Raw genomic sequence first — 27,488 nt, forward strand, 5'->3', positions numbered from 1 at the left:
CCAGAGCAATAATGAAGTCAAACTGCCATACATGGCTTTGCTTTTGGAGGCTCCAGATGTAACATTTTCCTGCTAGCAATTTGGTTTCTTTCCCACTCCTTCTCCTTTCGAGCACTCCACAGATTTCCCTCTGTTTTGATGATAATCCAGACATTTGGCGGGTCTCACATTTCTTAAACAATGCCTGGAAAATGATGCTATAAACATATGATTAACAGACACGAGTGCAATAGAGAAAGAAACCTTTTGTATGTTGTACACATGTTTTTTTCATGTATTGAAGGCTGAAAAAGACTCCCTGAACCAAAGATCTTTTAAAGAGTTCAGGAAGAGGAAGGAACATAGGTATCTCTGAGATTAGTTTGTAAATGTTTTTATTTGGAATAAATATCTTGAAGTCAAAGACTATTCAAAAAATGCCAATGTAGACAAAAAAACAAACCACAAAAAAAGATGAAAAAAGTATTTTAAAAGTACTTATTTTACGCACAGCCGAATGGTTGCACAGTATACATAGTATACAAGACAGCCCATGCAGGGACATGACATTGCACCCTTTTGCTGTACAAAGTGCAAAAGATTACTGACAAATAAAATATTCCAAGTAATACAGGAACCATCTTTTAGATGGACAATGTGGTCCCTCTGAAGAACCAAAACAAGAAGCATATAATAGATTACAGGGGGATCCTTTAACTGTGTACAAAGAACAGCTCATCTCTTGCATCGGGCACAATGCCGGCCTTGGACAGGATGAACAAGAGAGCTCCACCAGAACACACTGTAACAGCCTCAGAAAGATCTACACAACTTGATTGTTTCGTTTATTAAATAAATTGGCTATGGCAACTGTGCCAGAGAGGTGGACATGATTTAGCAGCTGCAAAACTGGCGGAACGGTTTGAATGGGTTAAGGTTAGAGTTGGAGAATGTATTGGAGAGGTGGAATGGGTGGAGGAAACAGAGAATTAGTCTGGTAGCCAGCTGAGTCAGCACCAGTTTCTGCTTACCTGAGCTACACAACGTGGTAATGGGCAGTCAGCTAAGTGTGGGCGCAGCCTAACTTAGAGGATGATGGCATCGCTGAGAACTCTCTCTCTTGCTAACATCCTGGAGTGGTGGTGACTGTGTACAGACAACTACAGAGAAGTGGGGAGCAGGTTTCCTCTATCCTGTCCCAGTTCCCTTCCGGAGAATGACTACACCACATTTGGGGACTAAAGCCCCCACAAGGACGATTTCTGTAACCATTTCCATTACTGAAAGTTTCACTGTCTGAAGTCTTTATAAAGTAAATTTCTCCTCCCTTGTAAAGTTTGCAAGAGGAGCACTACCCCTTTTTGTCATTGCAAAAAAAGCAGGTTTTCATGTTGGGGAGCAGCAGAAGGCAATAGAAAACCAATTATTTTCATGGATCACAGAACAGGTATCCCATCATTACATTCTATGCTCACCAAGAATATTCCTAATGAGAACATGTTGACTCTAGAACAATTCTGAAATGATCGACATACTGACAGAAACAGACAGAAATTTTGTCAGGGCAATATGTTTTACCAATGCTACCGTGATCTAATGGTAATACGCTGTACAATAATATGTGCTACAATACCCGGTATACTGTATCTAGTACAAACACTGGTCTGTTTCTTATTCTCCCCACTTGGCGTAACAGGGATACAATAAGCCTTCTGGCATCATTATGAAGTATTCTCATGCAGTACAAGGGCAATATGATCTTAGTCCAGAAAGCTAATGGTATTTTCATACTGTCTGTATTCTTTACATTCCCTACAAACTGGCTTCAGTACAAGTGGGTGAGATAGATGAGTGGACAGTTGGCTGGCCAGTTAGTTATTGTTAGTTAATATTCCGCAGAACCGGAATTTTAGAACACCAGCGGGGCCACAAGATGGTGCATTGATTCCAGACACATCAGGTCAACTGGATGGATTGCTGGCATATTGACATTCTAGCATACATTCTAGAATACACTGGGATCCAAACAAACATAAATAGAAACAACACCAACTGTGTTCTGTAATACAGGACCCTCCTAAGGTGTTGTAACTAAATAATGACCTAAAGACAACAGCACATCTTCCTCCTAGTCTTTCTGTCTTACCAACAACATTGTGTCCTTCTTTTGTTGCTGGTTTTGTCTTGCAATATTTTACAAATGCACCAGTCCATTGAGGCATATTACTTAAGACAAGGAGGAGACCATGGCAGGGTTTGGTGGATGGTTAACAAGGCTTTAGCTGACAGAAGTCCAGCTCCTGTGGCTTGCGTTTCCCTGCATTGCAGTGGTCCCGTGGCAGAAGCAGCCCTGTCTGGGTGGTGCAACGTAGCGGCCGCTTCTTGAAGCCCTTCCCGCAGGTCCTGGAGCAGGGCGACCAATCCCCAATCTCCCACACCGGACAGGGATCCCCGCAAGCCCTGGTGGCCGAGGGCCTCACGGTGGGGTCACAGTCTAACCCTAGCTCCCCGTCCTGCCCCAGGCACTGCACCAGCCTCAACTGAACCCCACTACCGCACGTCACCGAGCATTCGTCCCAGCCGGTTGTGGACCACTTCCCAGGGACAGGCCTCTCCTTACTGTACGAGGACTTCTTCAGGAGGTCTCCTCCCTTCTGGTCCCCGCCAACATCCTCCGCTAGAACACTATTATGGGACCTCACCCGGTCCTCCTTCTTCTTGTCCTTGCTCTCGCGGGCCAGGTAAAAGGAGTAGCGGATGCGAGGAGGGGTCATCTGACCGACAGAGAGCACTTCGACGGTAAGGGCCTCGCGGAGCGGCTTAACAGCCGACAGGGTCTCAGCCAGCCCGGCCGTACCGCTGTACCTAAGCAAGCTGCCCTTCACGATGATGTCCCTCTCCACGGCAGACACAACATAGTTGCCGTTGAGCAAGTACTGGCCTTGGCTGTTTTTCACAGCCAGGTAATTGTCGTCGCCCACCATGCCCTTGTAGCCGCGCTGACGTATATCAACGTTCGATGCCCCAACCGGCAGCATCACCACAAAGTTGTAACCATGTCTGGGGGAAAAGTTGAATACATTCATAAATCCACAATTTTATTTACAATTTCTACTGTTCAGTTACCAAGATATGTGGTTGTTTTACCGGCCTTACTTAAGACAAATGCATTCAATTTAAGTAATTGTGAATAAGAGATGCCAAATGTCAAATTACTTATTAATATGCATTCCAAGACGGTTCAACACCAACCATTGATGGTATATACTGGTACTCACATGGGCTTGGCGAAAAGTCCTGACACCTTTTTGCAGCTCTTGTTGTCGCCCCCACAGATGCCACACTTGTCAAACTTTTTGTTGGAGCCCAGCTTGCTGTCACATCCAGCCTTGATACACTTGCCCTGGACACACACTGCGGAAGAATCTGGAGAGCACGGCGTCCCATCCACCACCTGAGTTAGAGAGTGATATGTTTCATTACTCAAACTGTTCAATGATATGTAAATAATATGTATTTCTTTACATATCCAGCACAAAATACCTAATTTGGAACTGTAAATCATAATATCAAATATCAACACTGTAATTGTTGTTACACTGTAATTTCCTGGTATAATTGTTCAAGACATGCTTTGAGTGAGTTTATCAGTATGCTCCACACTCTGTGTCAACGGGATCATGGCAATTGTGAAATTTGTGACAACCAACATGGTGTCTGTCTGTACGATCTTAAGGGGCTGTAAATAGCGTGGTTAGTGCATCTGACAAGTTACCGAAAAGTTGCTAGATCTAATCCCACAGCTATACAAAATGTCTGTTATTATCATTGCTAATGTAAGTGACCCTAGATAAGCGCACCTGCTAAAATATAAACACAACTTTCTTTCCCCCCGTAATATGACATGGTCAAAAACAGGGACCCAATTTTAGTCCTCCAAAAGCAAGGGGCCAACTCCTAGGCTGAAAAAAAGCCTACCTGGAAGTGCCAAAAACTGCAATTCATCTAGGCCACTTGAGGCTGGCTGCAAAAGGGAGCAATCGCAATAGATCTCTATAGCAAAATGCCCAAATTTACAGCAGAAATAAACATGTTTGTATTGCTTATTTCCACCTTTTTGACAACTGTGGGGGGGTGGATTTTTTTATAATATAATTTAAACGGATGAGTTAAGGCTTATAATTAGAGGGCGTGACCTAATGAGTGACAGGTGTAGTGTTGGTGCTGTCACTTGCGTCACTCCTAGCGGTGTGTCCTTTCTGCTATCCCCTCAGCTAACTCATCACTGAACTTGGGATTTCTGCTGTGTTTGTGCTTTTTTGAGATTATTTCATAGAATTATTGAATAATATGTCTTGCTGTGCACTTAAGTGTGTTAACAGACCATACAAGAATTCTGTGCTCCAGTTTTTTCGGTGAGTGAAAATCAAATATTTTATTTATGTTAGCAGGTTTCGAAGTCTGCGCTCATCATACGTGGCTTGTTACCTTAGCTCGTTAACTAGCTAATTAGCCTTCTAATGAATTAGCCCTGGGTTAGCCTTCCAGCAACGCCAAGCTGTGTTAATGATGCTAACTTAATGGGAGAATATGGTAGCCACAGTTATTAAAACGGCATGCACAGAATAATAGAGTGTAATAGAGATGTATTAGAATTTTTTATGCATGGTTCAGCAACCAGGCACCTCAGCTCCAACCACACCCCACCTCTTTGCCGATTTTTGGTTATCCGGGACATAGGCAGAGTGACATGCTGCCACGATGGCGTCTGCAATCTCTGCCAAAAATTTGCTTTAAAACATTACATTTTGTAACAGAACAATATTATTTTACTCTGTTTATTAATGGCTTCGCTAAAATCAGGTCGACAATATTAGCACTGTCTAATACTGTATAGTAGGCTAGGCTAGCGTACAACGCTAGCCTAGCCTACTACTGTATATGAATGAATGAACTATCTAAAAAATATATATTAAACTTTGTAAAACTGAAACAAGGATTGTGGTGTAGCCTATAATTGTGTGAAATGTATGATGCAAATCGGCTAGCAATTTCGCCAAACAAATATCAAGAAATATTGCAGCACTTTGTCTTTCGAATACACTTGAGAAATCCGCGATGGGACTGAGTGCGAAATAGCTTCAGTGACATCTTATAGTACAGACCGCTGTCAGTCAAAAGGATATTCAGTTTGACAGATCGTCAGATCCTCCAATCATCACGCGGAAGCCTGGAGTCCGGGCCAGCCCACTCCTCATTCACCCCAGAGATGCTGAGATAATAATGGCACATAATCGCAGCATTTATCCAATCACTGTCTACTTTCGGAGCACTGAAAAAAACTGTTCTAAGCAGCCCCATTGAAGTCAATGGACGCTTGGCTTCAACAGGGAAATGCACTGTGACGCTGCGGGATTGTCTGAGAAGAAAAACGAGTCAGCCGACCTGTATCTGATTCTGAACTAATTCGTTTTAGAGATGAACGTGTTTTAATGCATTTTTTGTCAATAAAATGTTTACGCAATAGTACATATTTGACCATTATTTTTTTGGACATTATAGAGGAAGCCGAGCTTCCCTTGCAGTCTTAAAGAAATCCCCACTGAATCAGACCCATACTATACTTCTGCGTACGTGAACAAACATACAGTCTCCGCCCAATGAACGCCTACAATTACCCATATGAGGTATCTAAATTAGCCCTTGACTATGTAATTTCAGTCGACATGAAGCAAGGTCAAACTGGTCAGAAAAAAACATACAAGAAAATTCATTTCCCATAATGTGAACTTGAAATAATATTATCTGGTATAGAATCTAAAAACACATCCTTTTTCGAAATGTATCAAGTAGCCCGACAAGAAGTTGTAAATAAAATAAAGTGGTCAAAGATCAGTCAAGGTGGATGCGAGAAAGCGATTTGGCTGGCCTCTGGGGAGATCTGATGTCCAAGATGGGGACAGACATGTCACTGTGGGAGGGTTGCAGTAAGTGATAATTTGCTGTTAGGCTAATCATAACATTTCAACTTCACATTCAAGAAACATATCAATAAAGAGATGATATCAAAGTGAATTGGTCAACCCTAGTTCAAGTCATGTGGGCCTAGCATTTAGCCATTATTTTCACTACCAGAGTGGGGTTGCGGGGCTCTGCAGTTTGAAAGCGTTCCGTATGGTTTCCAGTTAGGACTGTACCGGATTGTGGCGGTAAAGCAGAGGCTATCTTGCAAATGCAAAATCTGTTAAAAGAAATAGTATCCTAAAGAATATAGCCAAAAAAGTATATAGCATTTAAAAAGTTTTATAGAAGATCATTGACATTTGGAAAGACCAAATAGCAATGGCCCGGTTTCCCGATAGCATAGCACTTACGATGGTTTAACGATACACGTAGCCTTAAGTGGGACTTTGTTACGACAGACTTATTCCTTTTTTCCAAAACCACTACATAAGTCGCTCTTTATAAAGTGCATCGTAAGTGCCACATTATGGCCGTTTGGAATGGAATTATGCCATTAATACGTTTTGAAATATAGCCTATTGCATTTCGATAGAGCTTGCTTACTTATCAGAAGCATATAATATCACTGGCGATGTATTCAACTACTAATTAGGCAATAAGAAGAAAATGTAAAACTCGAAGAAGTAGAGAAATACAGTGGATATAAAAAGTCTACACACCCATGTGAAAATGCCAGGTTTTTGTGATGTAAAAGAATGAGACAAAGATAAATCATGTCTGAACCTTTTCCACATTTAATGTGACCTATAATGTGAACAATTCAATTTAAAAACCAACTGAAATCTTCAAAGAGGAAAAATTAAAAATAAAAACCTGTGGCTGTGTTCAGAATTAACCAATCACATTCAAACTCATGTTAAATAGAAGTCAATACACACCTGCCATCATTTAAAGTGACTCTGATTAATCACAAATAAAGTTCAGCTGTTCTAGTAAGATTTCCCTGACATTTTCTTAGTTGCGTCTCAGAGCAAAAGCCATGGTCCACAGAGAGCTTCCAAAGCATCAGAGGGATCTCATTGTTGAAAGATATCAGTCAGGAGAAGGGTACAAAATAATTTCCAAAGCATTAGATATACCATGGAACACAGTGAAGACAGTCATCATCAAGTGGAGAAATAAAGACATTACCAAGAACTGGACGTCCCTCCAAAATTGATGAAAAGACAATGAGAAGAAAACTGGTCAGGGAGGCTTTCAAGAGGCCTACAGCAACATTAAAGGAACTGCAGGAATTTCTGGCAAGTACTGGTTGTGTGCTACATGTGACAGCAATCTCCCGTATTCTTCATATGAATGGGCTATGGGGTAGGGTGGCAAGACGGAAGCCTTTTCTTACAAAGAAAACATCCAAGCCCAGCTGAAGTTTGAAAATACAAACATCAAGTCTCCCAAAAGCACTTGGGAAAATGTGTTATGGTCTGATGAAACCAACATTTAACTTTTTGGCCATAGTTCCAAAAGGCATGTTTGGCGCAAAAACAACACTGCACATCTCCCAAAGAACACCATACCCACAGTAAGGCATGGTGGTGGCAGCATCATGCTTTGGGGCTGTTTTTCTTCAGCTGGAACCAGAACCAGGGAATTATGAACAGTTCCAAATACCAGGCAATTTTGGCACAAAACCTTCAGGCGTCCGTTAGAAAGCTGAAGATGAAGTTCACCTTTCAGCACGGCAACGACCCAAAGCACACATCCAAATCCACAAAAGCATGGCTTCACCAGAAGAAAATTAACGTTTTGGAATGGCCCAGCCAGGGCCCAGACCTGAATCCAATTGAACATCTGTGGGGTGATCTGAAGAGGGCTGTGGACAAGAGATGTCCTCGCAATCTGACAGATATGGATCGCTTTTGCAAAGAAGAGTGGGCAAATATTGCCACGTCAAGATGTGTCATGCCAATAGACTCCTACCCCAAAAGACTGAGTGCTGTAATAAAATCAAAAGGTGCTTCAACAAAGTATTAGTTTAAGGGTGTGCACACTTTTGTGAGTTTTTTATTTTTATTTTTCCCCCTCAAAGATTTTAGTTTGTTTTTCAATTGAAAAGTTCTAGGTCACAGTAAAAGTTCTGACATGATTTATCTTTGTCTCATTCTTTTACATCACAAGAACCTGGAATTTTAACAGGGGTGTGTAGACTTTTTATATCCACTGTATTTATCAAATAATATAAGCAGTACGAATCGGGGTTTCAGACTCGTTAATGGTTAATTCTGAACACTTTTTCTTAATTAGCCTATTTCTTGTTTTACGTAGGTTTTTCTTTAACCTCAGTTGACACATTGCATTCAGTTACATTTACATCCAGTCACACACTTATTATCTAATTTGTTTAAATAAATGTGTCTAAATCAAACTGTTTTAATAAGTTTTATTAATTCTATTGCCTTGATATTAACTGTTTGCCATCACTCCTCTCATGTTGAGGGAGGCGCTATTTCACAGAAACTGTGGAAGTGCCTGTTAAGATCGGTTAAGATGGACTAACGAGTGGTCTGGAGCACTCGTTAATTAACGAGCAATGTTACGTGCCCCTTAAGTAAAGATTCTTTCCAGAAATGTAATGATAAAATTATGTGCATCTTACGATCATCTTAGTGCTGGGAAAACCGGGCCTATATCTTTTATTTTGAGTAGGCCTATTGGATGTTTTATTAGATTTGTGGTGAATATGTTTACCTATTTTATGTTTCTATTCAATTTAATTCTATGAGAATTTTAAATAAAAGTCATTTCTGAAATGTATTGCTAATTTTGTCAAATTACAAATTGTAAGCCAATGTGTGATAACACTGTAGCTCATTCAAAAACACAAAGAACCTCTAGGTCATAAAAGTTAGCATCTTTAAATAAATCGGCATATTGTAATTCAGGGTAAAATATGCAATGTTTAATGTGTTACTTTACGCACATGCACATGGAGCTATTGTTCGTCATGTTTTCAAACTGATATGCCCACTGAAAGGTCTACGTTTTACAACCTATTAGTCCTAACAGTTTTTGGATCAGCTGCAGGCCACAGAGTTTTGTCACTTGCTACATCTACATCTACGTCACTTGCTATGCCTACAATGTTGCAGGAAAAAGATTGTAACTGACATTCCTCTTCTCAGAGCCGCTGGCAAATGTGTGGCGAGCTGGCATTTGCCCAAGTACTTTTCAAAGTGGTGTAGCGCTGCTCCACTTGGCCCCGGAATCTGAGCGTCAGCCATGCCTCTCAACAAATTATTGCTTTGTAATGCAGGTAATCGTTAGAATCGAGTCATTGCAGATGGTTACTAGTTACTTTTTCCCTGTCGCCTGCCACCTTGTCGGGTGAAAACAAGGAGTCAGATTAAATTTTATTAGTAAAAAAACAAGGTATATCAAACTCTTAACTTGTCCCCATCACAATAGAATGATCACATCTATAACTGACAAAACTGTTATTGTTTCATATAGGTAGCTTTACATTACAATATAAACTAGGTAGCAAAGTAGTATTATTTTTAGCTCACTGATTACATGTTTGCCACAGAAAAAAGACGAGTACAGATGAAAGGATCTGCTGCTGCTAGCCAAGGCAAGGGACATTAATTCAGTCAGTTTGTTAAATTGAGACTGGTGACGTGGGGTTGTTATGCTGACATTTGTAAAACCTTTCAAAACCTAGATATCTAAAAATTCCAGTCGTCTTTATAATAATACATGTATTATTTATTATTATAAATAATAAATAAACATTAGTTATAAGTATATAAAAAATATAAATAATCTTCTCCAACCATAACAGATGGATGACGACTAATGCGCTAGGATAAATAGCTAATTCATTCTATAAACACCTCTTTGAAGTGAACTGTTGTTCAATTTATTAATTGGATATACAACATTTTATACTTATCTATAATTGTGCCTCGTCCATCTGGATATGTGTCTAATGAGTTACTCAAATGTATGTGAATTTTTACAGATATCTTTCATCAACTAAGCATATAAGTAGGCCCCTGTTCTTCAGGTGGTGTCAATAGTGTGTGAAAGTAGTGTTTGTGGACTCTGAAACCGTGTTGGGACTAGGTCTTCTGCTCAGTGTTGCTTTAAACCCTTCTATCTAAACGAGATAGGCCTCAGCCTTTATTCAAAAACATCATTGTTCCTTTTCACCTGTCTTTTTTTTACTAGGGGCTCTATGGATTTCTCTTCCATTGGGTTTTCAGACACAAAGCGAAAGGCTTTTAGAAAAGGCTTTTACCTCCATCCCCCTTTTGCTTCTTTCTTGTCACCCAGATGTGGCGCTGCTGTCAGTTTTATCTGCATAAACGTGCCTGAGCGACTGCTTGTGTTTGTGTGTGGGAGTGCGTCTGTGCATGCACGTGTGTGATTGTGAAGGCCCGGCAGGGTGCTGTCTGTGGCTTGCAGAATGTCATATTGTCTCATAACACTTGACTGTCTGCCATTGCTCTTTTTGTGTCTTTGCTACTCTGTTTCATGTTGTACTGTAACATCTGACATCCCAGTCAAAACAGTATGCTTCAGCGATGCCAGACAAAAACACACTGTAGGTGGTCTGGACATAGTGGCTAATGCTGCTGACCCAGGCTCACATGTATCACATCTTCAAATGTGCCTGCTAACCTTGATTGCAACAACAGAATAGAGTACAATAAAGTAGGAAAAACTAGAATGGATCCGAAGAGTAGAATAAACAAGAATAGGAAACATAGATTCAGTTGACCAGGAAAGTTGACTGAGAACAAATTCTCATGTACAGAAACTGTAGAGCAATCAACCAAATATTTGCAGGAAGGATTAAGGTGTGATGAGGAGTATCGCGCCTCAAACCAGCGCAGTAATGTGTATTATGTTCACTAACATAATTGGACCTTTTGCTTCGAGTGCAAAATATGAGGTAGGGGGTATTTTTCTTCTTAATTCTCTATGTAGTTGTGCAGGATGATGCAGTGTTGTTCGGTGTGTTTGACGAATAAACTTTGGAACTTGAAACTTGAACTTTAAAAGTAACCCCACCCACACAAACTGTGAGAAAGTGAAGTAGGTGTGAGGATAGATAAACAATTCTAGTTCTCTGGTTAATTCTTATGTTCTCCAATATGTTTTCTACAGGGTTAGGGTTAATGTATGCTGGATGGACAGACTAAATGAAAGGGAACGAGAACAAAAAAGCTAGGTTCATATGGGTGTTTTGTGAGAGCCGGTCCTTTGTTTCATTGTGTTGGCGAAGGTCACATGTACTTTTGTCACTATGGGAGGAGTCAAATAGCTAAGCAAATTAGAAAGTATTGGGGATTTTCTGTAACTTGAACTCCTGGCTGGATGTTTGTGTGTACCATATCTGCATTTTTACATTAGATTGGACTATCTGTTGGTTTTAATTGATGACTATGCACATAAAACTATTTGAGGAACTGTATTGCTGAACAGAAATTAATGGAATTACTTTGAAATACAGAGACAATGCATCTTTCATAATATTGACAACCTATATGCAGTACCTCAGCGTAGCCTAATAGTCTGAAGGAAAACATCATATCCATTATCAAACTATTGTATGTCTCCCTGCTTTTCGATACTATAGACAAAATGTAATGAATTATATTTCCGGAATCAACTATTTATAACAAGTCTCTCAAAATTGCACAACTGCCTATCCGGGACACATTCATTTATAGATGCACACGGGTGACAGACCCAGTGAAAGTACAAACATACATATTGATGTAAATTATGATTTATTCAGGTAAATCATTAGTAATAATACCTGGTGAGCAATTTGGATTAGCTGCTTTTTCACCTCAGGCATTCAATCTAAATATAACAGAGGAATTGAGTAAACCAGAATCTGAAAAAATTATATAGTAGAACAAACTAGAATGAAATAAAGTAAAATAGTAGTACAATGATAATCTAAATTAAAATGCATTACAGTAGGATGGCAGATGCTAACTAACCTTGGGTGCAAGGACGTAGAAGTATCCTGTGCCGTTAGCCCTGCAGATGAGCTTGCACTTGTCCTTGGGAGAGACCCCAGAGTACTTAGGAACCCAGACCACGGAAGGCGTGAGTCGGTTAGTGTTAAGGCTGAACCCGTTGTAGGCCTCACACTGCTCCTCCCGGTAGCTTTTGCCTGTGACAGAAAGAGAGGTCAAGGGTTAACGTTTAATACCAAGCACACAGGGAACTAAATATTCAATAACTGACTTCAGACTGAAATTGGTGCCAGTACTGATCATGTATGTATGGGAGCTAATATGGAAAAGCAGAAATGAGTTTTAGCAGTTGAATGTTTTGAGTTTTGCCCAAGTCAAGCAATGACCGTTCAGTCATTTAAAACTTGCTTTCAGTATTAAACAAGCAAGTTTACAGTAATGTTCAATAATATGCACTGTCCTTGTAAAACAACATATTTCTTATCTATATTTTTTTGTTTTATTTGACAGAGACTGTGGAAAAGATAGAGGAAAGAGTTTTTTGCTGAAAAATCAGTATGCCATATTTTAACCTATGCTGCGGCCATAAATGTGCACCAAAGGCAGCAGCTTAGATCGCTACACTACTCTGGATAACATTAAGAATTGTGATTTCACATGTGATTACATAAAAGTAACCATACAAAATATTTTGCAGAGGAGATTACCTTCTATAGCGACAAGGTACAGCAATGTTGCAATGGCAAGGCATAACTGAAGGGAGCACACTGAACTTATTTTGTCCTGAAGAGAATGAAGATGGTTGAGTAAAAGTAGGCCTTGGGCAGACTCTCACCTGTGTCAGGGCAGGGGTTCAGGTTACAGGAGCGGTATTTGACCCGGACACCTTGGCAGTATTTCCCCCCGTTGGAGGGCACTGGATTTTTACATTCCCTCTTGGCCAGTTGAACACCGCCACCACACGTGCGGGAACAAGAACCAAACGTACCCCATCTACCCCATCGACCGTCCACCTAAGGCAAGAAACACAGTTGGGTCGTAACAGGTTAATACATGGTTACAAGCATTGAATTACATTGTTTCATCACATGGAGAAGTATTTCAACACGAACTATTTTGGTGGCCTTTGCTCCAAAAGGTTTAAAAGAAGCTAAGCAAGCATGGCGACATGTGGCTTGAGTCAAAAGACCAGCACTGGAGCATTCACATCTGCCCTGAAATATCTCAAACCATCAGGAGAGTTCCTAGCTTAAAGTGTGTTTGACGAGTGTGCACATGTGTGTTTGCTTGCACATCTCGCAGCCTTGCCTTAGTCTTATCTACATCCGTCTTCTCCATGCAGACACCTCTCATACACATCTGTCCCTCCCCGCAGGCGGTGCCATCCGCCCAGGGGAAGTGGCGCGTCTGACACACCAGCTGGCCCCGGGTCTTCCCTGTGCACCACAGCCGGGCGCAGGGTGGCTGCATGAAGGGGCAAGGCTTGGAGCCGTCTCCGAACGCCAGCTCACACTGCCGATCCAGGCTGTAGGAGGCTCCAGGGAGGATGTCAGGCAGGGCCAGAGGCTTCAGCGGCTGGTCGAGCAGACACTCGCCTGGGGGGAGAACACAGAGACAGATACCAGACATCTAGTTAGGCATCTAGGGTTTCCTTACCAGATATCTTCTGCGTGCTGCGTGCTGTTTGACTGTAACTTTCACAATCACCTGCACCATCTATCTCAACAGCAGTGTGGTGCACACCTTGAGGTTCTATCTTTTGGCGTCCTTGCTCCTTTCTTTATTTTTGAGAGTAAAACACTGCACAGGGTGATTGATGTGTGTGTGGGTCCATGTGTATGTGTGACAGACTAAACAAGTCCATGGCCTCTCGGCCAGTCACCCGGTCATGAGCCCCATGTTGACAAGGCCGTTTGAAGATGGCCCCTTCAGAAACTGCTGACGGTTCATTACATTGAGCTGCTATAGACCGATCCTGACTGAATACACACACCCGTGCACACACTCTTCTGGCCCAGCCCAATTGAACCCATCAGTGGCTCTGACTTGCAGAAAGGATTTACAATCACACACACACATGTGCATCGAAGTAGACACCATGTTTTCACAACATTCAAATTGGTTTTATCTAATATCTGTTTTTTCCCAAATCTGTAACTCTAAACCTAACACTTACCTAAACCTCACCTAAACTTTACACTGAAACCTTAAATCTAACCCATAAGCTTGCAAAGGACCTTTTAGCAATATAGTAGGAACTGACTTCTCACCATGCTTAATGTTTTCATGTAAGGACAATTTGGTGAATTTTGGTCCTGAGAAGGGAAACAAATGAACACAATCACAAACACACACACATAAGTGCAGAGTGGAGTTATAAGAAGAAGCACAGAGGGTCTAGCTATTTCCAGGAACAGTCTAATAATAGTTAGTGTTGGATAGGCTTGTCCTGCAGAATCTGCCTTCACAAAATTACTGAAATGGGAGCAATAGACTGTCTGTTTTTTAGCACACTGCGAGACACCTCCTACTTCTCAAGACACTCCTTATTTCTTCCCCAACTTCACTGCCTTTCTGAGAAAAGGGCTTATGTATATATTCTGAATACATTCCCATGTAACTTTTCACTTACTTGACTGCCTTCCAGCTGATAGTCAGAAGAAGGAGCCAAACTTCTGAAAACACTCCTAACTTTTCAAAACACTCCATGAAAAACTCTTCACTTCTCACCTAAATGAGAGGATTTGAGGAGAAACCACTTCAAAATATTAACATATCTATGTCCAACAAAGAGACAAAAGACAGACTGCAATTCAACAACAAAGACAACATTAGAAATGTTTCTTTGTGGTTTGCAGGGTGTTGGTGTGATGGTGAACCAGTGTTGTCTGTGTCCACTTATCCTTGTCTTGAGAAAAATGTCCCAAAAAGGGCATACAATCAAAATGAAATGAACAGAGCGTTTATCTTCTGTTCTATTTTAACCTGTGTGGGAAAGATTTGTTGGGGACTATACCTAGCTGCCCAAAACGTCGCGTTGGTTCTCTGTACAATGTCCCCTCTAATTTGGGAAAGATGGACAGGATAGCAGCCCACTGATCTGGTTCCAGACCTTGTGGTTTAACCAGCTTGGCGCTCCACTTCCAAGCAACTGGATTTCAGCGGACAGACTTTTCTTCCTGTCTCTATTGTACTCACATCTTATGAGTGCCTGCAATATTATGTGTAGTTTGGCTGGTCTGTTCACATGCCCCAATTTGGAGCTATCTGATGGATCATCATTTGCCACTGAGACTGTTATGGCCGCAACAAGATCTATTCCTGGCTGAGAGGTGATTACATTCCAGCAATAAAGCTAGAAGGAAATCAACTATGAACAATGATGGGAGCAGGGTGTAAATGTTTTGACCACTAGTTGCACGCCACCTCTCCAATGGCTCTCTAAACTTTCTCAATGTTTTACTTAGTTTCATAATAAAGTGTAATTTGTCTGACTGTGTTTGGAAGCTATTTAATTGAGGTAGATTTGTAATCTAAATGATGATAACATGGAAAAATATACACACACACACATATACATACATAAACACACACACACACACACATATATATACAAACCCGTTTCCAAAAAAGTTGGGACACTGTACAATTGTGAATAAAAACAGAATGCAATGATGTGGAAGTTTCAAATTTCTATATTTTATTCAGAAAACAACATAGATGACATATCAAATGTTTAAACTGAGAAAATGTATCACTTTAAGGGAAAAATAAGCTGATTTTAACTTTCATGGCATCAACACATCTCAAAAAAGTTGGGACAAGGCCATGTTTACCACTGTGTGGCATCCCCTCTTCTTTTTATAACAGACTGCAAACGTCTGGGGACTGAGGAGACAAGTTGCTCAAGTTTTTGAATAGGAATGTTGTCCCATTCTTGTCTAATACAGGCTATCTAGTTGCTCAACTGTCTTAGGTCTTCTTTGTCGCACCTTCCTCTTTATGATGCGCCAAATGTTTTCTATGGGTGAAATATCTGGACTGCAGGCTGGCCATTTCAGTACCCGGATCCTTCTTCTATGCAGCCATGACATTGTATTTGATGCAGTATGTCAGCATTGATGTTGCCTTGCCAGATGTAGGCTGCCCATGCCACATGCACTCATGCAACCCCATACCATCAGAGATGCAGGCTTCTGAACTGAGCTTGTCCTTGGGTTGTCCTTGTCCTCTTTAGTCCGGATGACATGGCGTCCCAGTTTTCCAAAATGAACTTCACATTTTTATTTGTCTGACCACAGAACACTTTTCCACTTTGCCACAGTCCATTTTAAATTATCCTTGGCCCAGACAAAATGCCTGCGCTCCTGGATCCGGTTTAGATACGGCTTCTTTTTGACCTATAGAGTTTTAGCTGGCAACGGCGAATGGCACGGTGGATTGTGTTCATCGACAATGTTTTTTGGAAGTATTTCTGAGCCCATGTTGTGATTTCCATTACAGTATCATTCCTGTATGTGATGCAATGCCGTCTGAGGGCCCAAAGATCACGGACATCCAGTATGGTTTTTCGGCCTTGACCCTTACGCACAGAGATTGTTCCAGATTCTCTGAATCTTTGGATGATATTATGTACTGTAGATCATGATAACTTCAAACTCTTTGAAATTTTTCTCTGAGAAACTCCTTTTTGATATTGCTCCACAATTTTTTGCCGCAGCATTGGGGGAATTGGTGATCCTCTGCCAATTTTGACTTCTGAGAGACACTGCCACTCTGAGAGGCTCTTTTTAAACCCAATCATGTTGCCAATTGACATGATAAGTTGCAAATTGGTCCTCCAGCTGTTCCTTATCTGTAAATCTAACTCTTATTGCTACCTGTCCCAACTTTTTTGGAATGTGTAGCTCTCATGAAATCCAAAATGAGCCAATATTTGGCATGACTTTACAAAATGTCTCACTTTCAACATTCGATATGTTATCTATATTCTATTGTGAATTAAATATAAGTTTGAGATTTGTAAATTATTCCATTCCTTTTTTACTCACAATTTGTACAGTGTCCCAACTTCTTTGGAATCGGGTTTGTATATAACAGTATCTCACAAAAGTGAGTACACCCCTCACATTTTTGTCAATATTTGATTATCTTTTCAAGTGACAACACTGAAGAAATGACACTTTGCTACAATGTAAAATATTGAGTGTACAGCTTGTATAATAGTGTACATTTGCTGTCCCCTCAAAATAACACAACACACAGCCATTAATGTGTAAACCGCTGGCAACAAAAGTGAGTACACCCCTAAGTGAGGGATGTACTCACATACGTCTGCATTGCAAAGTATGTTTTCCCTCTCGTTGACACCCGAGGAAACCATTAGAAACTCTGGAATACAAGATGCCCTATTGACACAGAACAAAACCCCCACTGTGTGACTGTTTTGTGACAGGAACAAGAACAGACCAAACTCTGTGATTATGTGTCCACAAGCACTCTACAATGATCATGTGCTCTCCCAATGTGATCTGTGTTCCCGTTGCCAACACAACGCAAGATGTTTGCATGTCGTCAAACCAATTTGGTGACTTTTGTACAAGGTACAAGCCAAGTTCAGCTTAGTCTCACTCACACCTCCTTATCAAAGATGTTCCATCCCTGTATACTTCACTACAAGGGCTCAGGGACAAATGGGGTCAGGATACCTCACCACGTCTGCTGCCGGGGCAGTATGCCAATGTGGTAGCGTTTACTCCGCCTGTTGCCTTGTGTTTTGTATGAAGGGTTTATCCATTTTATCTATTGACAGCGTTTAAAGGAAACCTCTATTCACCAATTCCAAAACGCACTCCAGGGTCAGGTGTGCTGTACTTATGCCTGCGTGTCAGTGGTAAGAAGTCAGAGCTTGTAATGACTCACCATGCCCGCTGTCCAGGAAGTCAGTGATTATGGCTGCGCTGCACTGAGACCAGGGGCTGGTCCTGTTGATCTGGATCAGGGTGGGTGACATCATATGGTTGTCCTTGAGTTTTCCAAAAGTCTCTTCACACGCTTTCACATTGTCATGTGGCATGTTGAACACGTGGCCTATACCGGGAAGAGAGAGGACGTGAGAAGTTAATCGTCTACTGGATTTCTCCTTTTTTGGTGATAATAAAACTACTCTACAAAGAAAGGTTTCTTGTAGGATCTTCCAGTTGAAACCAAGGGAAAATCTGTAAATGTTTTGTGACAAACATTTTCAAACACTAGGGTTAGCTAACCCTAACCCCTTTTTGGTTCCTCTGAGAAACTTTTGAGGATGTTTAGGGGTAGGTTTTTGAGGGGGTAGTTTCTCCAAATAAAAATGTTGAGGAACAACAGATACTGGTCATTTACAAAAGGTTCAGATCAACAGTATCATCTTTATATGACAGTTTTCACAGTTTAACCTTTTTTTAAAAGCTGTTTGGATTAACGGTCATCTATAATATTAGATCTGCTTCTGTGACAAAAACTTAAATCTAGGTCACTTTTGAGTAACTATTACTGGAACTCAACACGGCACCTTGCAAATTTTCAGTGGACTGCAGAGTGAATGGGTTGCAAGAATTACATTTTCATTCAGTCAACTGAACATTCATTTCCACTCCTCGAGGATTGAGGTGTCTGACACAACTCACCAAGCTCATGAGCAGTGGTGAAGGCGGAGGGTAGGCCGTCATCCTCTATCACAGAGCAGCTTCTCTTTGGGTCGCACATGGTCCCTACATCAGCCATGCCCAGGGTGTCACAGGTGGAGGCACCGCAAAGGTCCTGGATAGGAGATAACACATAAAATGCACTGGTGAGACAAACCAATCTCTCCCATTACATACGCCAATGCTGATTTCAATCCTGTTCTTTGACATTTTTGGGACGTTCCCATGAACAGCGATCATACATCAACAAATCAATGTCTTACACATTTGCTTTGGCTGACCACGAAGTGTCAAATTCTCCCAGGGACATTGGTTTCTGGAAACCTCACCGGCAACACGGTCAATCTTCTACTACATGAGGTAATGTTGTAAATACCTCAGATGGTTGAATATTCTGCCAAGTAGCAAGGTTTCCAGCTGAACTACATTTCTGCCTCATACGGTTTTGAACACAATGAATGTTAGTGGCCGTTTTGGAGCCTGTATGAGTCAACTGCATCCCATAATCATAGTCCTCACTGACAACTGGGCAGTAGATGAACTGCACCATGGTGCAACGCCCTTCTGCCTAGTAATGTCTTAAAATGGAGCGATAGTACAGTACACAAAGACAGCGATTCAAGGTCAAGCCTTTTGAGCTAAGATAGAATCCACTTTATATTGCTTCAGAACATATATACAAACTAAAGTGGACATTTTCTACAAAAACACAGTGAAAACCCTGTATCCCCAACCTACTCTTAGCTTTGATCTGTTCTTTAAAAGTATATGTAAGCTGAAGCCTTAAAGTACTGTGACAAATTATTTGCAGTTCACACTGCAGTTGTTACACAATGAAAATGCAATCCAGATGTGTGTGCCTGTTTGTGTGCATGTGTACCGTCTGACTGTTAATCTGTGTCCCTGTTTGCCTATGTGTGTGTGTGTGTGTGCGTGCGCCCGTGGATGTCTGTGTGTGCAAATGTGTGTATGCGACACGGCCCGGCATGCTTATTAACTTAGAGAGGGACAGTCCAGAGAAAGAAAATTACACTGAGTTGCTATTTTTTTTTTATCTGCCAATGACCTACTTCTCACATCCGCCCTATCTGTCCATGGTGTGGACTCATTCACCCAGCTGTTTAAGAATGACAACATCCACAAACACACGCACACACTCACGACCATGACACTCACCCACCCACCGGTTTAATAACAATAACCAATAGCAATGATCCAACAGCCAAACCTGCCACTGTAAAAAAAAAAGATGTAGATTCAATGCAGAAATGTAAGGCTCAACAAAATGTCTGCTGAGAAAACCCTCAGTCGTAAAACAGGACAAGGCACGGAGCAGAGCAGGATACCCTCCCCTCCGTAAGTCATGCTGTCGGTGAAAGCTCACTGGGGCCTGGGGCTTCCATCAAAAACAAGCCGACGTTGCACAACGTTTCAACAGAACAGAGCAGGCTTGAAAAAAACAATCAGTCTGCTGGTGGCCACGGGGCCAGGGGGCGTATGCATGTTCAAGAGCAACGTGTTGTTGCACAACATTTCAAGAGAACAGTGCAGGCTAAAAAATCAATCAGTCTGCTGGTGGCCATCAGCAGGCGCCGGGGGCATGTTCAAGAGCAACATGTTGTTGCACAATGTCAGAAATGCAATAGTGAGGAAAGAATTAGGGTCTACAGCACCAGCTTGTGACGGCAAATGCATATGGGGTCTGATTCACCCGTATCACAGGCAGGGTTTTATTATATCTGGAAGGACTTAGCTAGCTATGATTTACCCTCCGTAACCCTGGTGTGCATCTATCATGGGTGTATATAGCAAACTCAGGGTAGGGTTACTCTCCAATCCATCTATCATGGGTGTATATAGCAAACTCAGGGTAGGTTTACTCTCCAATCCATCTATCATGGGTGTATATAGAAAACTCAGTGTAGGGTTACTTCCCAATCCATTTATCATGGGTGTATATAGAAAACTCAGGGTAGGGTTACTCTCCAATCCATCTTTCATGGGTGTATATAGCAAACTCAGTGTAGGGTTACTCTCCAATCCATCTTTCATGGGTGTATATAGCAAACTCAGTGTAGGGTTACTCTCCAATCCATCTTTCATGGGTGTATAAAGCAAACTCAGTGTAGGGTTACTCTCCAATCCATCTTTCATGGGTGTATATAACAAACTCAGTACAGGGTTACTCTCCAATCCATCTATCATGGGTGTATATAGCAAACTCAGTGTAGGGTTACTCTCCAATCCATCTTTCATGGGTGTATATAACAAACTCAGTACAGGGTTACTCTCCAATCCATCTATCATGGGTGTATATAGAAAACTCAGTGTAGGGTTACTCTCCAATCCATCTATCATGGGTGTATATAGAAAACTCAGGGTAGGTTTACTCTCCAATCCATCTATCATGGGTGTATATAGCAAACTCAGGGTAGGTTTACTCTCCAATCCATCTATCATGGGTGTATATAGAAAACTCAGTGTAGGGTTACTTCCCAATCCATTTATCATGGGTGTATATAGAAAACTCAGTGTAGGGTTACTCTCCAATCCATCTTTCATGGGTGTATATAGCAAACTCAGTGTAGGGTTACTCTCCAATCCATCTTTCATGGGTGTATAAAGCAAACTCAGTGTAGGGTTACTCTCCAATCCATCTTTCATGGGTGTATATAGCAAACTCAGTGTAGGGTTACTCTCCAATCCATCTTTCATGGGTGTATATAGCAAACTCAGTACAGGGTTACTCTCCAATCCATCTATCATGGGTGTATATAGAAAACTCAGTGTAGGGTTACTCTCCAATCCATCTATCATGGGTGTATATAGAAAACTCAGGGTAGGTTTACTCTCCAATCCATCTATCATGGGTGTATATAGCAAAGTCAGTGTAGGGTTACACTCCAATCCAGCGTGTTCTCCCTCTCTGTGGGGAAATATTAAACTGGTAGGTTTATGGTAAGAATCCATACTAATCTTTTTGGAAAACTTTGGTTCCTTTCTATTTTTGATACACTGCACATTCTGTGGGTGATCCAGTGCGGTCTCGTCTAGCAAAAAAGCAGTAAGGAAGGAGCCGTGGGGAGAGCTGAGGGTAATTCCGAGACTTGAGAGGTTTATATAAAACACATAAGTGTGGTACATAAAAAAGTGTAGGTAAACATTCGCACCCAGGAGTAAATCTGTGCCTCGCTTGAACCATTGTGCTGTTGATTACCAACAATTTCAAGGCCCTACGAACACGCTTGTTTTATGTAATGCCTAACCTGCGGGGGGTTTGGAATATTTAAACATATTTACAATGAGAATGACTGCACCACAGGCATGGAATCCTGCATGGACTATATGCTGTTATAGGCCGAGGTCTGGCCAAACCTTGTTATCGTCACCATGTCAAAGACTCCTCTCTCGTCTCCTCAAGCAGTACTGACCCAATTGGCAACCGGTGGCCCCAAACAGCAGACATTGATTAGGCTTTTATAACATACACACTTTTCCATGTGTGCTCTCTCCGTTGCTTGCGCTTCCTCTCCACCTCTATTTCTATCTTACGCTCTTTCTCTCCACTTGTCTTGCTTTCTCCCACACTCTCTCTCGCTCTCTCTAACTCTCCATTTTCTCTGTTTCCCCCTTCTCTCTTCGTGCCTCACTCTCTCTCTCCCTTTTGCTCACCCCTCTCTATCTCTTTCTGAGTCACAGACTACATACCTGTATCTGCCACAGCTCAGTGTTTATGTCTTTAATTAGACTATGTAACATTATAGACTACATACCTGTATCTGCCACAGCTCAGTGTTTATATCTTTAATTAGACTATGTAACATTATAGATAGAATCAAATAGGAAATGTAAAGGCAAGGTTGAGAGTGTGAAGTGTGGCAGGTTGTGGAAGTTAGAATTAATGCCAGTGAAAGACAGTAAAGAAATTAACTCAAACAAGGATCTGCTGGGTGCAAGTTGTAAAGGCCCATCGGCAGTACTGGGTCTCATAATAACTGTCTCAAAGTTAAAGGTGAGATCTGTTAATCCCTCACAGCCACTTCAATTTTCAGCAACATTAAGATGAATTTCTCTTCAGCAATTGATTGTTCCAAGTCATTATTTTTTTCTTCTAATGATTTCCAAATACAGCATGTTTCAAATTATAAACCCAAGCCCATGTATTGGATGTTTTTGTCAAAGAACTTCGTATTATCTCAGAGGTTGTAACGTAATAGTTAGTATGGTGACCCACATCACTGCAAAATCAATGGCTGAGGAGAGTAATCCAGGAAACAAGTTTAATTACATATTCATCCCACCCACTTGTCAAATTAAGTTCTATCAATATTCTCCCTTACTAGTATCATAATTGACACATCAATATGCTTCTGATCTCCTAGCAATATATACAGCTGCCAACTATAAGCTAGGCAAAATATTGTCTGGGGAAATATGATTCTTGCACATTCTGTCATAGTCACCGTGTTGACGCACATATATTTGCTATCTTATTCATGTGTAAATACTTAGTTATAACTTGGCATAAGACTGTATTAAGTTGTTTAAGGATGCCAGGGTCATGAGTTGCTGCTCAACAATCATTTTGGGGGGGATTTTGAGAGGAATGAGTACAAGCAATGATGGCCAACTGTGAAACTCATCACTACCAGTGTTCCTAAGCCTGTTTTATTAGGTGTAAATCTGAGGGACTCGATACAGTTGAGTTATTCAGAAAGCATGGATATTTCAACTGGACACCAATACAGTCAATGAAAAAGCAACCAGATGTGTAATTGTGAACATATTCCATCAATCCTCAATCCATTTTTTGAATGTTTTTTCACAATATTTGTGAACAAACCCGGAGGATGTGATGAGTGCCAGGCTGACAGGTAAAAAGAACAAGCTTGATGCATACAACTGGGAATGACTGAAAATACAAACAGAGCCAAGCTGGAAAAAAAAAGTATGCTGAGCCAAGAAGCCAGATGAGAAATGTGTGGCAGACAGAGAGGTACGCTGACTACTGTCCCTCGCGGCTGCAGCTGTGAGACTCTCCCCTCTTTTAGTGCTGATGAGGTTTCAGACTGGGGGGCGAGCAGGTGGGCCAGGGCCAGCGACTGGGCAGGGGAGGTTGCTTGTGCTATCTTCACAGTGTTTCCCTGTTCCTCTCCTTCAAGGTCATCCTGTTTTCCCCTTCTCCCCATAGGTGCTCATTTAATGGGGAGAAGCCCAGCCTTCTTCAGGGGGAGGACTGGAGATGTGGGGAAAGGCGGGAGCACTTAAAGCTGGAGTCAGGGGATCACCCCCCCACACGCCCCCCAGTAATGAGATGCTTCTGATTTGTGTATTCCATAGGGTACAGACAGATAAACCGACCTGAATTGGTTCATCAATCAAATTTCCTATTGGATGATTATAATCCATACATTCATTCGCAGAGTAAAGTGTTTTGGTCTTGTTTAGATTGGCCATGACTTCATATGCAATATGAGATGATCTGAATTGTGACATTGTTTTAATGATGCCTGCCAACTAAGGGTGGACCACTACAGCACTGGCATTTGGTTTGGCCTGGAGTATTCTATCACCAGCAACAACTGGAGGTGTATACATCTATCTCTCCTCCCTAAATGCTTGTCCATCAAGACAGTAACCCCATGGATAACCTGCTTTAATGAGAAATACATGGAATTAAGAAGTATCAGTGTCTGTCTGTCCACCGGTCTGCCTTTAATATTTCTATTCATGAATATTGTTTTGCAGGCAGATTTGCGCCCAATGTAAAAAGGATGTGATCAGTTCATGTGAGAAAAGCTTACATTTCCAATGAGCTGTAGGCTATGAGATGACATTTGACCACAGTGAGTGCTAGTTCCTAATGCTCCATATGCCCTAACCCCTATCAAAACATTAACACTTACATAAGCTTAACCCTTACACTTTACCTAACCCTGGCATTAACCCTTATCTTAAACTTTATCAATTGTAACATGAGCTCTGCCCTAATCATTGAGTCAGTCAATAGCATCATGTCTGCCTTTCGGCTAATCTGCATTCAGAACAAGATGCATGAGGTAAAAGGCTAACCTGCAATGAAACTTGGCTGACAAAAAAGTGCATGATCATATGTCTAGTCTTGGGTATGAGGGCTACACCTACTCTAATAACGGTCGGAATGTGAGGAGGAACATCAACTCTGACCTGGCCTGCAACATACAGATAAATCAAAAAGAAAACAGCAGTAAGAATGTATTCTTTCTCTAACTTTTCTCTTCAATTTCCAACAACTGCCTGTGTAATATTCCTGAGTGATTATTTCCCAGACCATTATCTCGTTGTAACGGTCGGTATGGACCAAATCCTTCAGTGTTGAAGTCGGCCAGCTGGCTGGCCACGTGGCGTTTACAGTCTTGTTGTTTAGCTATGTGACCAATGGGTGGCCGGTTTGTCCACACAGTGCTGTGGATGCACCTACCCTCTCTATTTTCTCCCTCCCTCTCCAATGCATTTTTCTGTATGCTTTTCTCTCCCTTTTCCTCCCTTCACTCCTACACTAGCTGTGCCTAGCTGATTCTTTCTCCCTCTACTCCTCCCCCACTCCCTTTGCCTGTCCCTCCCCCACCCTCCCTCCCTGACTCCCTCTCTCTTCTTCTCCCTCCCAACAGCTGGGGATTGTCTCAGAGTTCACCAGAGGTGGAGAGTGTGTTCGAGTGCAAATCAATTAACGTTTAGGGTTATGGACAACCCACTGAACCCATACATACCCAATTGTGATTTATGAACAAAAGTAAGGCAAGTCAGTGTCTATTTTATGAGACTATGTTGTTGGCTTGGCTTAGCTATGCTTAAGATTGTCTTGTCATAACTGACATGCATGCCATTGGGTTTGGATCAACGCCAAGGCTTCCTGTGCCTTCTGTTATACAAACTTTATGACACAATCACTTTAGCTATTAGATGATATTAAGCATTAGAAACTGAATTACTCTGCTTATGATGTGCATTCAATTTTGATTCTAAACTATTAAAAATATCACTGTTTGAAGAGAATGAGAATTCTGCATGCCATTTACGCAGTCCAATTATGCATGCGTGTGTTGGCCATAACTGTCTCCGCGTTTCAACGGAGATCTGAAGGCAGATAGAGAGCGGCCCGTATTGACAGAATAAAGCCCAACTTTACCTGCTTGGTGAACAGGATGGCTGTATCCCAATACTCTGGGTGCTTGTCGTTATTCTTGTTCATCTTCTTCTGCCAAGTGCAAAAGTTACGCAGCGTCATTGCTGCGTTGCCAGACACCTTGGGTCCTTTCTCGTCATCAGTTAGCACAATGAACTTAACAACCACGATGTTGATGGAGTTGAGAATACTGGGGTGTTTGTACAGTCTCGCTGCGACGGACATAAGGGTCAAGAGGTAATGTTTAAGGTCATCACCATGGAAACTAGCCATGGACTCATCCGCGACGACCAGCGTCTCCACGTATCTGGGAATGGAAGCGAATCTCTTGGATCTACCCTGAATGCCTTTCAGCACTGTTTCAGTCACATTGTGCACTTTACGAAAGTGCTTGTAATTCAATAAAGACGCAGCGACCTCAGGTCTCACACCTGTGTCCACCGCGCACCTGGAAGTCGAGTTACCGTTGTTGCCACGGCGCCGGATAACGTGCACGCTCTCGCCGCTCCTGATATTTCCTGAAGTGGTATCATTGTGGACAGGGTTGATGAAATATTCCCAGCCTCTGAAACCAAATGCGCCTTGCAAGCCCTTGCACAGGCTCAGCGCTGCGTATGAGAGCCGGTCTGAGTTGACATAACCTGAGTAAAAACAACGGCTTAGGTCGCGGCTTGCAGATGACCTGGAGGCTGCGGTGGCACGGCTGTCTGCAGAGACGGTGGGGACGAGGAAATTTGAATCTGGATGTAAATCCAGCACGAGTTCCTGATGAAAGGCGCTTATTTTAAGAACAATTCTTCCCGTAAGAATATCCTCACCGTTGTCAAATTCATTATTTTCATACTTCTGGTCATCCAGTCTAATAGGGTAGCAAAGTTCACTTTCACTCTCCATGCAATGAACGAATCTGGAGTATAGAATAACTAAAAAATAGAACAATATGACAATTGTTCTAATAAACACGACCATGATTGTATTTATAGATTAGCCTAATTCAGAGATAAGGTAATGAAGCCTATACACGTAGCTTTCGCGTTCCCTCAAATGCAGAAGCAATCTGTAATCAATGTGACTGACAATAATCCAAGGCACGCAAAGCCTATTCTATAACACTGACGCTACAGGTCCGCTCAATGCAAAATACTCCAGTATCTGATCCGTTCCCATCTTCTACCTGTCTGCTGAGTCGATTGCTGTCTTCTGTGGACTTTATGCTTTTGCGTCTTGTGTAAACAGTAAGAAATTCTAATCAGTTTTGGGGAGGCGCTCGGGCAAGCTCATTGGTTATGCGTCTCAGTTCAAGGTTTACTCTGCGACCACTTAAAATCCTGTAAAGTATTAGCATCATCACTGCACGGACAACCAGGTTTCCCTCCCACTTTCCCCTGGAGCTCCGGCTGTGCTTTGGTATGCAAGGCGTGGAGTTCAACCCGCCTAAGCACATCTGTATACAACGCAACATCCAGGGCAAAGACCTAATATGTGATATATTTTGCTTTTTTAACTGCCCAGTGCTTACTCTATGCACTGTCCATGTATATAAGTAACATGTATACAGATTATGCTTCAACACATGTGGTTTACGTATCGACCGAGGATCTACAAACTAAATATCCATGTCCGTAAATAATTGTTAATCTGTGCGTAATTATACTTGCATATACATTATATTGGTTTCTAATGAACTGAGTGGGGTGAATGAAT

At 41.7% G+C, this 27,488-nt stretch overlaps 1 protein-coding gene across 2 annotated transcripts; it reads right to left on the reverse strand.

Annotated features, from left to right (window-relative positions):
• Positions 1-357: 357 nt before the first annotated feature.
• Positions 358-26,999, reverse strand: LOC105007747 (A disintegrin and metalloproteinase with thrombospondin motifs 15). Of its 2 annotated transcripts, none has more exons than XM_010866782.3 (8): positions 25,788-26,999; positions 18,602-18,734; positions 17,859-18,026; positions 13,245-13,531; positions 12,772-12,949; positions 11,958-12,133; positions 3,258-3,433; positions 358-3,039 (listed from the first exon to the last, which is right to left on the reverse strand). In XM_010866782.3, the coding sequence occupies exons 1-8, from the start codon at positions 26,751-26,753 to the stop codon at positions 2,247-2,249; spliced, it is 2,877 nt and encodes a 958-aa protein (XP_010865084.1). In that variant the 5' UTR covers positions 26,754-26,999; the 3' UTR covers positions 358-2,246. The 2 variants fall into 2 exon arrangements, with proteins under 2 accessions (XP_010865084.1, XP_019903923.1); XM_020048364.2 differs by lacking the exon at positions 25,788-26,999 and adding an exon at positions 18,883-19,123.
• Between the last annotated feature and the right edge of the window lie 489 nt (positions 27,000-27,488).

This window comes from Esox lucius, chromosome 7 (genome assembly GCF_011004845.1).
Source record: "Esox lucius isolate fEsoLuc1 chromosome 7, fEsoLuc1.pri, whole genome shotgun sequence".
NCBI lineage: Eukaryota > Metazoa > Chordata > Actinopteri > Esociformes > Esocidae > Esox > Esox lucius.